This window comes from Callorhinus ursinus, unplaced genomic scaffold, assembly GCF_003265705.2.
Source record: "Callorhinus ursinus isolate GAN/ISIS: 27379988/994484 unplaced genomic scaffold, GSC_fseal_2.0 scaffold23, whole genome shotgun sequence".
In the NCBI taxonomy this organism is placed as follows: domain Eukaryota; kingdom Metazoa; phylum Chordata; class Mammalia; order Carnivora; family Otariidae; genus Callorhinus; species Callorhinus ursinus.
This window is the reverse complement of record NW_027397085.1, coordinates 16953263-16965496: the sequence shown is the minus strand read 5'-3', so window position 1 is coordinate 16965496 and position 12234 is coordinate 16953263. Positions and strand designations below refer to the sequence as shown.

The 12234-nt window shown below is 37.9% G+C and overlaps 1 protein-coding gene across 12 annotated transcripts in view; it reads right to left on the bottom strand.

Annotated features, from left to right (window-relative positions):
* Positions 1-1210: 1210 nt before the first annotated feature.
* The window catches only part of PDE4D (phosphodiesterase 4D), a 1488864-nt gene continuing 1477840 nt past the window's right edge, over positions 1211-12234 (bottom strand). For all 12 annotated transcript variants that reach the window (XM_073905433.1, XM_025892336.2, XM_073905438.1 and 9 more), the window contains 4 exons: positions 8492-8646; positions 7497-7619; positions 6821-7003; positions 1211-6087 (listed from right to left, as the gene is read on the bottom strand). In XM_073905433.1, coding sequence (XP_073761534.1) covers positions 5671-6087; positions 6821-7003; positions 7497-7619; positions 8492-8646 — 878 coding nt within the window. In that variant the 3' untranslated portion in view covers positions 1211-5670. The remainder of the gene's footprint in view (positions 6088-6820; positions 7004-7496; positions 7620-8491; positions 8647-12234) is intronic.

The window sequence follows — 12234 nt, the reverse complement described above, 5'->3', positions numbered from 1 at the left end:
AGGGGCTAAGCATATCATTCTATTTAGTGATCCTTATTCTATTTAAGTTTTGAGGGTTCTGGGATTAAATTTTTGCTGACATTTTTACTCTCATCACAATAAATGGATTTTTATTTTTGTCATGCAGAAAAAAAATTGTGAGGAAGAGGCAAGTAGAGTTTTTGGCTAGCAATAAGATAAAAAAAAAAAAAAACAAAAAACCTCTAAACTTTATCTGGGATCTTAGCAAGCTCAAAAACCACCACCAGAGTATTTTTATGGTATCAACTTAACAAATTCTTTAAGACCCCAAAATGTTTTATCAGATTGAATTCTATCCAATATCAGTTTGGCGGCTCTATTAAATATTAAACACTTAAGAGCCCACAAGGCTGGTTTTAGGTGTAAGCAGATTTTGCTCTCATGAAGCTTTGTTCTGGTGGGATAGACAGAGAATGGACAAATACACAGATAGATAAGCCAGTTTGTAATAAGCATTGTCAAGGAAATTAAAGCAGGGTAAGGAATAAAGAGTAATGGGGGAGGATTGCTTTCTTTCCATTTCACCAGAGCTCTCAAGCTCATTGATACCTAAGGACTTCTGCAAGTGGTTTCTCATCTGGACCACATCTCCCTTCCTCTTCCTATCAACTCTCCCTTCTTGCCTGGTTACCTCTCACTACCCTTCAGCACTCAGTCCCAAATCGTTCTTAAGGAAGCCTTCTTTGGCCCTCCAGAAGAGATCAAGTTCGGGTGCCCACTTAATCACAGCACAGGAGCTTCTTCCTTTGTACTGAGCACTTAATGATGGCCTGTGTTTGGAAGTGTTTAATGTCTGTGTCCCTTCCAAAGTCTGGCTCAGGAAAGCAGAGACTGTCTTGTTCTCGGCTGAATCCTTAGAATCTTGTCGTTGGTGGAGTATGTACCCGACAATAATTGTTGAATGTCTGCATCATCTCGGGTATACCAGAACACTTCATTAAGCGGAGATGTACCCTTCCCAACCCTGTTTAGAAAACACTGCTTAATCTTAGGGGCCATCTAGTTTGGGCAATTTTTTCTGTAACAAGGTGAATCGACATAATTTGGTTTCATTTGATTATGAGTATCAGTACTAACTTATGCCACTACCCTTTCACTTCGTCCATCTGCATCACTCTTGAAAACCTGGGCTGAATAACCTACAGTTTAAAATGAATAATCTTTTATTTGTAAAAGATCGAGTCATAAATAGGCAGAATCAACCCATGCTTTTATTTTCATTGCATATAAAAATTTCATATGAAGGTATTGATGTACAGTACTATCCCCATGGGCTGTAAGAGAGGCTAAGAAACCACTAAAAGAATCATCATCATTTGTAATGCTCACACACAATTTACCACTCTGAAAACATATCCTAAGAAATAAAATTAAAAACAACCAAAATCAGTAAGGATGTTTTTCATAATTATAGTGTCCCCTTTGTACTGTTTAAAACAAAAGTAATCAAATTCCTTTGGGCCAGGGCTGCTAAAATCTACAGTTTGTGTCAAAAAAATAAAATAAAATAACAGGAGGCTCATTTTTTCCTAGAAAAAGGATCTCTCGCTAAGTCAAGTGCTCTGAGGGCTGGGCAAGAGTGGGAGGCAGTTTCCATACCACCCAGTGGGAATTTTTCATAACTTTTCATAACTTTTGGGAGCTGGCCATTATGCCAAGTTTAACTTTTAAAATTCGAAAGCCATAGTAGTTTCGCAGAAACAAATTCTAGAGAATGGTGAATCGTTTTTGTGTGAATTGGCATCATATAAAAACTGTTTTACCTATGGATTTACATACATTATGGAAATTTGGTTGATTTTAGTTGAAAAACTCCAGGGTTAAAAAAAAAATGACCTTTTCCTATTATATATTCTCGTAACAGGAAGCTGATGAATAAATGACTGACCAACACATGTGGCCTGAGGCTCTAGTTTCAAATCAAGTTCATTTGCCTATGTGCTTAAGAAGCCAAGAAGACTTGGTTATCATTGGATAAGAACATATTTTCCCAACTAGTGTTTGAGAGTGAAAAAAAAACCCCAACAATCAGATGTAACTACCTGAAGTAGCTCCTGAAAGAATCATTATGTACGCAGTGCTGCTTCATGGCAAGAAATACTTAAAAGCTTGTATCTCAGAAGGGTCTCAGAATCTTCCAGCTGAAATCCAATTGGTTCAAAGCTTGGACGTAAAATGCCCAGCCCTAGGCCCCCCCCCCCCCACCCATTACCTTACTTTCAAATGCAGCAAAACAGAAGAAAATGTTGGTTAAAGTTAAGGCACAGCCCTGGGACCAAAGACCTGCAGCTCTGTTTTTTAAATTTATATATCTTTATGTATTTTATAGTTTTCTTGAATCTTCCATAAACAAGCTCTAAGGTGACAAGACTATATTACAGGAGAAAAGAAAATGTACAAGGAGTATGTATACACACCATTCATTCTCTCACCAAGAGTTTCCAAATATATCAACACCATCCCATCATGGGATGATGTTTTAATAAGAACTGATAATTTACAATTAACATTACAGTATGTACATTACAATAAATACATGGTTGTAAACAGACAAACAAGACTGTATTACAGGTAAGGTCATTTGGTGAGAAAAAAATGCATGGCACAAAAAATAAATAATGCATTCAAAAATTATCATAAAGCTTTCTGTAAAATCCATTTCATTCAAGTTTTTTTTCCTTGTCTGCAATTTGTTCTATCTACATTATTTTCTTGTGAATTTTAAGTGATGTAAAAGAAAATTAAAACAGCATTATTGTGTTTAGTAACTTGCAAGCTGAAATGTACTGGTTTTATGCAAACTTGGACATTTTTTCCCCATACAGTACCCAGATATTGCATTTTCTTATGGCATTTTAGGAAATGTAAAGCCACTTGTATAAGGATGTTCTCTTTAAAGCAGTGTATAATTCTGAAGCACACTTTGGCGAAAGAGAAGGAAAGAGAAAGGAGAGGATAAGCAGATTGTACGGTGCAGGAGTCCCTGTCTCTTGGATATTATGCATGCCTTTTCTACAATTTTGATTGTCCACCGGTGAGTATCTTCACAACATGTGACCATTATAAACCAACAAACTGAAAAAAAAACAAAAAACAAAAAAACCCTCTGTTTTTCAATGCAGTTACAAATCCTTCCAGGTCTGGATTTGTTTGTGATATATTGCTACTTTAATTTTTTCCCTATTATTATTAAGATTTTAGGCACTCTGGGGGGGAAATACCAAGCATTAGTGAGAGGAGAGAATGACAATATTTTGGATAAAGGAATAAGCTCTAGATGTTTGCCTTTTTTTTTTTTTAGACCTCCATCAAGGACAAATAAAATTAAACAAGTTTCCAGATGTTCTTGCAAAACCACTTGGCTAAACACAGGACTTTACTTGAAAGATTACCGATTTTTTTTCAGGGAGAGGAGAGTGGAAATCTGATAATTAATTGGTTGATTCCTGTTCTGCTCTAAGAACAGATCTGAGCTACATAATTTTTCTATCAAAGTTTCCCCTGTGGATCTCAGGGTTTTAAAACAGGGACTATCTTCATCTTTGGGTCATTTCCCAGGCTGATGACTTAGTTATTAGTCCCCAGTAGACTCCTTGAGAAATCTCAAATATAAATGTTTTTCAGGGTTACAACTTTTCTTGACAGTTTATTTTCCATTTGGTCAGATAACCTTTTTGGTCTCTATTTCAATTTTTGGATATCAATGTGAAGAATGATTATTTGAGCTCCAAATTCTTCATAGAGAAGGCAAACACTTTATTAAGAGCTGAAATGGGAAGAAAGTCCAAAGTAAGTAAGTCCCCCAGGGTGCCAACCGAAGGTAAATACTGGGAAGTAATCCCAAAAGTTGTAATACATTTCTTGGTGCTAAATGCAGCCAAGAGCCATCTCTTTTACTTTGGTAGAATCCTCTTATCCAACCTAGTATTTTAGGGTGGCAGAATATTACCAAACCTCTGGTGCCACTGGCGTCATCAACTTCTTTCCCTCGGTGCATTTAAAGTTCTCCTCTACAAGACATACTTATGGACCAATGATAACTGAGAAAGCAATTTCTACATTACGTGGCTGTCCATTAAGGAAGAGTAGTTGCTACACTTAAAATCCCTTCTCAAGAATATTCCTCATCTAGTTCTTAATCCCATGGTGAAATCATGGAAACAAAAGAGCATTAGTTGTAGTGGTGTTTGTTAATATATTCTGCTAATATTGTTAAAAATCACCTAGCTGGCTGTTAACTTTTCTCTATGAATCAAGAGTAAAAGTTAGTCATTATATATGGCCTTGTGGTCAAAATGAATGGTGACTCTAGCCTGACTACCTGCTTCTCTTCATCAATCAGAATGGTGGTGATATATTTGATAAGACCCCATCTAGTGAACATGGACAGAGGTTCATACACACACTAAAGAATAAAGCAGCACAAGGGGAAAAAGTTTTTCTTACTACAACTGACTGTGAAAACAATGAAAATGAGCATAAAATGTGTGGGTTATTACAAAGACATGCACTTGTGAAATGAGGGTCTACTGACACAGCAAAAAGTTACCAGAAGACACTAAATAGGAAAATATCTAAAAAAGACTGACCATTTTAGCTACTGGGTATTTATATATCTCTTACTTGTTTCAGACAACACCAACTGATGATTGTTTATGAGGCTTAAGACACAGTAGACAGAATGCACATCAAAGTATTACAGAACAAATATTTACTTTGTACACCGTGAAAAAAATGTCAGTGGGAGCAACTCTGAAAAGACTGAAATGAAAGCCAAGTAAATGAAGACCTACAAAAAGGGTTTCCTGCAACATAAAGTTGGGTTTTGTTTTAAAATATGGAAGTCATTGGTATATAAAACAATGAATCACTACAAATTATTTAATTGCTATGAACTCTAAGGTGCAAGTAAAATTCGTAAATTAGATTTATCCAGTGTAGCACAGATTTGTACTGAAAACTTGCAAGTTACTCCTTAGAAAAAAAACCAGTGGCAGATGAAGTTTTGAACATAGTTTTTTAAATATACCTCAATACATTTAATAATAAAAGTAAGCTCTACAAAAAATCTGTTTTACATATCATACAAAATGTAGAAGTCAGTGCAGCTCACGGAACCGCACTGTTCAGTCATGTATCAGGAAGACTTGAAATTAGAAAATTATGCAATTTCTGTGGCTCATCTTCCTCCCGGTAACAGACTCGCGCTGTGTCCTGTTCCTGACACATTCGTTGCTTCATCCATGAGTTCACTCTGTGTAATGCCTTCTTTCTGCTGAAAATATTGCAAACAAATAAAAAGTAAAGAAACCCCAAAGCCTATCAACTCTTGGGCTGCCCGATGAGCCACACTCCCTTGAAAACATTTTGGAGTTGATTTTCTCTGCTCTGTCAGCTCTTACCAAGCTGAAGTCTTGTTAAAATGCTGTTCGTGAAGATGTCCCCCTTGCTCTGATGACACGGAGGTGAAAAACTGGTTACAGTATTCCTGAGCGCCAGACTGCGTAGTGAAGGTCAGTTTTGTTCAACAGACATCCTGGCAGACGACAGTGAGGTGTGACCATGGTTGTGGCATGTGACATGCACTTTGGAAACAATTTCTCTACTTAAATTAAAAAAAAAAAAAAAGGCATGACATTCTTTGCACTGTTACGTGTCAGGAGAATGGTCTTCTATTACACAGGCTGTGGGCTGGCTGTCTTCTTCCTCCCCCACTGTCTCCTCTTCCACCTGCTCATCAAGGGGAATTTCGGTAGACTCCGAGTCTTGAGTACAGAGAGTCTTGGAGTCACTGCAGCTAGTGTCTTCTTCCACCTGACTTCCACTGTCCTTTTCGGTGTCGGACTCGCCATCTTCCTCCAAAGTGAGTTCAAACTGGAACTTCTCGGTTTGACCCTGCCGGCCTTCTTCCTGGTCATCAGGCGCTGGGGAGGGGCTCTGAGGAATTGTGCTCTGGTACCATTCACGATTGTCCTCCAAAGTGTCCAGTATGTCCTGGGCGTCAGGATGCACGAGGTCTGCCCATGTCTCCCAGAGAGGATGAACGATATAGTCTATGAAGCCCACCTAGTTAAAAACAATTCCGATTTGAGTAGAAGACTTGGGACTAAGAAACAATGGAAAAGGTGAACGAGATCCTACAAAGGTACCTGATTATGTATCTAATTATATCAATTTATATACATGTATATAATTTATGTTAAAATATAAAAAATACAACATGGCCCACAAACATAACACTGAACAGAAGACTTCTAGCCTGAGTGTGGTATAATAGGCACTATTTTGGGCAACAGAACATATAAAAGTGTTGTTACTATCTGGTGGAAATTAGCAAGAACTCTTGAGTTAAATTTAAAAGAGTATGTTTATGGTGTAAAAATTTCCCTTTGTTTATATATAAGTAGGGCTTGGGCATTAGACCTGGACTTTATTTTAGAATGGCCAATTTATAGGTGAGTCCAGATAAGTAAAGTCAGACCAGGTACTCTATATGGCTTCATATAACCGAATTAACTTATGAGTTCAGATGGCCCCAAATCTCTATATATGTATATACTATATGAATACGGTCATAATGGATAAATATAATGTCATGAGAAATGAATATATGACCATATGAATAAAAATAATAAGAATGAGAGTTTTCTGGCTCATAAACACTAAAGTGAAATTGAGCCTGTCAAAAACAAAGTAATTTTAAAGACCCAATGAAATACTGTGTGATGTGTATACAAAGTGATCAAATGTTCAGGTTGGAGTTGTGTTCTCTCTGCAAACTTTATGCTTAATGCATCACCTGTGACTTTTCCACAGATGCGTTGTGCTTGTCACACATGGGACTGATCTCCATGCCCCGCTCCCTCTCTCTGTCTCCTTGGCGGAAGAACTCCTCCATGATGCGGTCCGTCCACTGGCGGTACAGTTGGAGAGGCTTTGTGGGGTTGCTCAGGTCTGCACAGTGCACCATATTCTGAAGGACCTATTAAAAGAGACGCTTTATTCAGCACCTGCTTTTTTTTTTTTTTACTAGAAATTCACAGTGGATGAATGTGACACTTAAAAATACATGCATTGTAAGATTCCTTCCAAATAGCTCAACTATGATGTGTCTGTGTATGGTTCACAGTTGTATTAATAGCCCCCAATAATGTCCCTTCCACCATACCTAAATATCACTTGAAACTGCTTATGTGTGCATGGCTGATTAAATTCAGGGCTGCTTAAGTGGTCAGTTTTGTGAGACATTAGGTTTTTTTTCTTTTAATGCAAATGCAAATGCAAAAAACCAATAGAATCTTATCTGGTTAATTCTCAAGATTAAGAATTTGGTTAAAAATTCTGCTTAAAATTAAAATCTGCTTAAAATTAAAATCATAAGCTGGAAGAAAGGAAACAGAAATCTTATCAAAGTTACTCTTAACAAAGTTAGACATGTGCACACAAACACAGAACAAATTCAAATGATGTTTTACCTGAATCCTATCTGAATAATTATCAAGAAGAAGAACTCCAGAACTTGTCACTTTCTTTGTTTCAACCATAGTTTTCAAATCAGCCAGTAGATTCATGTGTTTTGACATGTCTGTTGCAAGTACCTTAAAAGAGTATTTTAGTAAGTAACAAAGTCCAGAGGAAAGTCAGACTTTGCACATGAAAACATTAACGCAGAACGTGAAAGAAATGGAGAAACACTATGACATCTAACAGCAATGAATGGGAATTCTGCACTACTCCTTCGGGCAGCCTCTTGGACTTTGCTATAGGTTTTCTGGAAGCCCAGATAAACATGTGTAATATACAGAAGGTTAGCACCCAGCAACCACTTTCATGGTGAAGAAAGGGGATGAGATCTCCATGGATAAGAAATCAGCACACGTTCTGAAGTTTTTTCTGTTCCTTGGACTAGAAAGTGGTACCTGAACTATGACCAAGCAATTCAACGTTGCTCACAGAATACTTCAGAAAATGGTTAATTTTCTACTGTTCCAAGACAGATAATTCCTACCTTTGTAGGTATAAAGCTTAACACAGTAAGTTTCTGATAACCAGAGGCTTTCCTGTGTCTTCTAATTACTGTGAATAATATGCATAAAGAGAAGTCATGAATGTCTGTAAACAGCACCGTCTACTGACATAAATTTATTTTCCATTTCACAAGTGGAGAAAATCCATTTGAACTAACTGCTTTTGTTAGTCATTTTCCATGCCTGCCACCAGACTGGAGAAGTTCAGAAAATAAAACTAGAATGATGAGGACAAGCTGTCACTATTCTGAACTCCAAACTGCTGAAAGGAGAAAACCTACTGGAGAACCTCATTGCACAGCACAGGCGGCTTCTTGAATGTAAGAGGCAGCGTGAAATTTTGAAACACATGGTTCCATTTACCTGATATTCATCTCATTCTTACTCTTTTAAAAAAAACACTTGCATTACAACTTTCTTTTTTGCTTTTATCAGCTACTTACAATGTCAATGACCATCTTCCTTAATGATTGTCTTTGCTTTTTGGTCAAATTCTGGAAAATATCACAGTTTTCTTCCTGAAGCAACTTAAAGCCCACAGCCAAATGATGGTTCTCCAAGACAGAAGAATCATTGTACATCAAGGCAAGTTCGGAGTCTTGGAAGATAGAAAGGAGATAAAAGATAAGCAAAGCCATTTTTTCTGAGTTTATCTTAAGTCTTCATATTCTGAGACAGTTTGGGTTTAAGAAGCAATTCCCCTCAACATCTCTGTTAGCCTTACCATGACATGACACCACCCAGGAGAGAATAAACTAGTTAGTGTAACCGTGGAAAGGACCACTGGAATCTTGGGAGTGAATTCTAATGCTACTGACCTGCGACAAGTCATTTCACTCTACGGTCCTCAGCTGCCTCTTTTCTAAAGTGGAAGAGTTGGGCCAAATGTTCTTGAACCTCCCCTCCAGATGTACCACAGGCAGCTGCATGGGCAGCAGGACATGGCATCATTTCTAATAGCTGTAACATGTCAACAGCATAAGGTGCACGTTCCTGCTAACTGTGGACCACCTTCCCAACATTTCATAGAATGTGAGGATCATGTGATTTAGGATTATACTCAAGAACAGTCTGGAACAAATGAACAATATTAGATTTGTTCATCTGCTCTTACTCATTTTTTTTTCCATAGCACAGCTTTGGAAGTCAAAGTGTTACTCATTTTTTCCATGTTCTTTCCCAAGTATCATGGCAGTCGCTACATACAGATATATAGCCCTTCCCACCTGCATGCTTGTGACTTCACAGAGACAGGTGTTCAGCTGCCTACATAAGTCCATGGTGAAGATTTTGCTGCTCCCTTATGACTGCCCTGGACCTGTGTATTTTAGGCAGTAAGATCCTGCTCCTTTCTTGGTTCCTGTAAATAGTAGACCAACTCCATAAGGTAGTCATTAAAAAAAATTGGTGCTTTATTCTGTTTCCACTTAGGTCACTGTAAAGACCAAAAGCACATGTATTTGATCTTTTTTCCTGACTAATGCATGGGAAATATACATTCATTTCTAAGAAAGAAATATCCAGTACTACTCAATGACTATTTTAAAGGAACCAGGAAGGAAAAGAGAGGTTTAAGACATATTTCTATTGTGAAATCCTATGAATTTACCAGTACTATAGAAATAGGAATTTACACATCTAAATTTTTGCTCTCAAACTATAGGAACGGAGATGTTTAGAGTACCAAGGAGTAGGTATGTACAGTCTCTTTTGGGGGGATAAAACAATAGTGTTCACTCATTCATTCAGTTAGTATCTGGTCAAGTCTGACTTTCAAATAGTCTCTGAAAGCTTCTAACTGTGAACATTTATCTATAGATGTTAAACATAGAAATAAAAAAATTAACACTATATAGGATCTTAGCCCCTGGTATTTTTGTTTCTACAGTAGAATCCTATTAAAGAGATATATATTGGAAAGAAGGCAAATGTTTTCTGACTGGACAAATAACGCCCAATTCAACTTTCAGGGTTCTCATAAGGGAATAAATATGTTTATAGATAAGAGGCATTAATGCACCAACTGACTCAGGCTTACAAAAACCCAGACAAGTTTATATACCTCATGAAGAAAGAAGAAAGAAAATAAGGCTGTGGAGCCTACAAAAGAACAAGGTGAGGATTGTTACTTTAAGGAAGAGGGTGATCTGTGGTATGGATGCTCTAACAACAAGTCTCAATTCTAATCAATGTAAAGATGACCTTGCACACAGAGGGCAGTCCAAAGAGTCCGGACAAAGCCTGCCTTGGAAAACTGTTGGCTCTTCACGTTTACTAAGAATCCAGACTGGCCAGAAAGGTGATGAAAAGATTTCTTACAAGTGGGTCTCCTCTGCCTCTCCAGTTTTGGGGCTGTTAACAAGAAGGTGGTGAAGACCACTGATTTTTAAATGAACATGTGGTAGCATTTAAGCAACTGAATCTCAGGGTAGTCATTTAACTTTCTACTCTTTAGGGCTGAAGGCACGTGGACACATCTAAAGGAGGTAAGATTATGCATCTCCTGAGAAGTTTTTCTCCAAAGACACTACTGCAGCACTTCTACATAGAATCCTTGAAGGTTCGGGCATCACCAGAAAGTTGCCTTCACACTTTGCTCTAAGGTACAGGAAGGTTGCGGGGGGGCGGGGGGGAGTGAGAAAATAGTTTATAGAACATTTCTGTTGAAACCCGTTCATCCTCAAGGCCCAGTACAAGTCACCTCTTGCATGAAGCCCTTCCTGATTACCATAGGCAGAGCTGCTCACTTTTTGCTATAAAGTCCTTTATAATTTGTACCACTGATTTGGCCCCAATCACATTCCACCTGACTTGTCATTATCTCTGTTCAAGTCTTAACAATCTCTTCCAAAGACCTCCCAACCCACTTAGAGACTTAAGACCCTATATAAAATGAAAAGTTATTCATGTAATGTGCATGGTTGTCTGGTTTCTCCAACACTTCTGAACAAAATATTTCTCCTTGAAATAGGGAAGGGAAGTGGTAGTTTTAAGATCTAGTTGCCAAGGACAAAGGATTAAAACTGGCTCACTCCCTCAATTCATTAATGCCCTATGCCTGTACCCTGCCTTATTTTTCTCCATGGGACTAGTCCCATCTGATATTCATGTGTTACAGTTTATTCTCTTCCAGTGGAATGCAAGCTCTTCAAAGCCAGGCCAGTACCTTGTTCACCCATTTATTCCTGATGCCTAGAACGTTGTGTGGCACACAGTAGACTCTCAGTATTTTTTTGTTGAATAAAATTTCAATCTCTGTAGTATTTCTATGTAATCACATTTGATAAAAATGAATTCATCCTTATTTTGAAAGTGTTAGATTTATGCAGAAAAGTAACACTCTCTATATAACCCACAGACAAAGCTATGGAAAGCTCACTTTAAATGAGACCAAAGAGAACAGTGTGTACACCGGCAGCTAAATACAGCTCCACTTTACTACAGTGAAATGTCTGCTCTTGGAAACCAAAACCATATGCTTCGAACACATGACCAATGTGAGTAAATCTTTTTCCCTAAAACTTAGGCATCCTTGCTATAAACAAAAATTACTTGTTTTCCAAGTAAAATGTAATACTATATATCATCTGTACTTTTGACGGTGCTTTATTGTTTCAGAAAATAATGCTGTGAAGTCAAACGCTTTTGTTATGATAAATACTCTCCAGCATGTTCTATTCAAAACTTTATGATTCCATTTACATTTTATGGGTTTATTTACATGTACTGTCCTTGGAAAAGACTGACGCAGCTCCCTACCCTGGAATTTCAACTTCTCAAAATCCTACTCGGGTTCCCCCATTCCCCCAAATCACTTAAAAAACTTAACCAACTCTGCCAGTAGAAATGATGTCTCTGTTTCTCAAAACCTCTGGCATGTTTACCAAGAGTGTACGTATCATTAGTATCAAATCATTTGGCACCTACAAGTGGAACAAATGATGGGAACTGTTGTCATCACTAAGAAGCAGAGGAGTACTTGGACTGGGAAGCAGCCTGGTGAGCTCCAGAACCCTTCTACCAGAGGTGGTCATGCCACCTCACTGCGCCTCTGGAGCCTCCTTAAAATAGGACGAGTGACCTCCCAACTATGGGTATGTAACTGTGATGATTAGAAGTCTTTAGACTTCTCTATTATAAGAAACAGATTCAACCCTTGGCTTTGGACAAGTTGGCAGCACCAGCT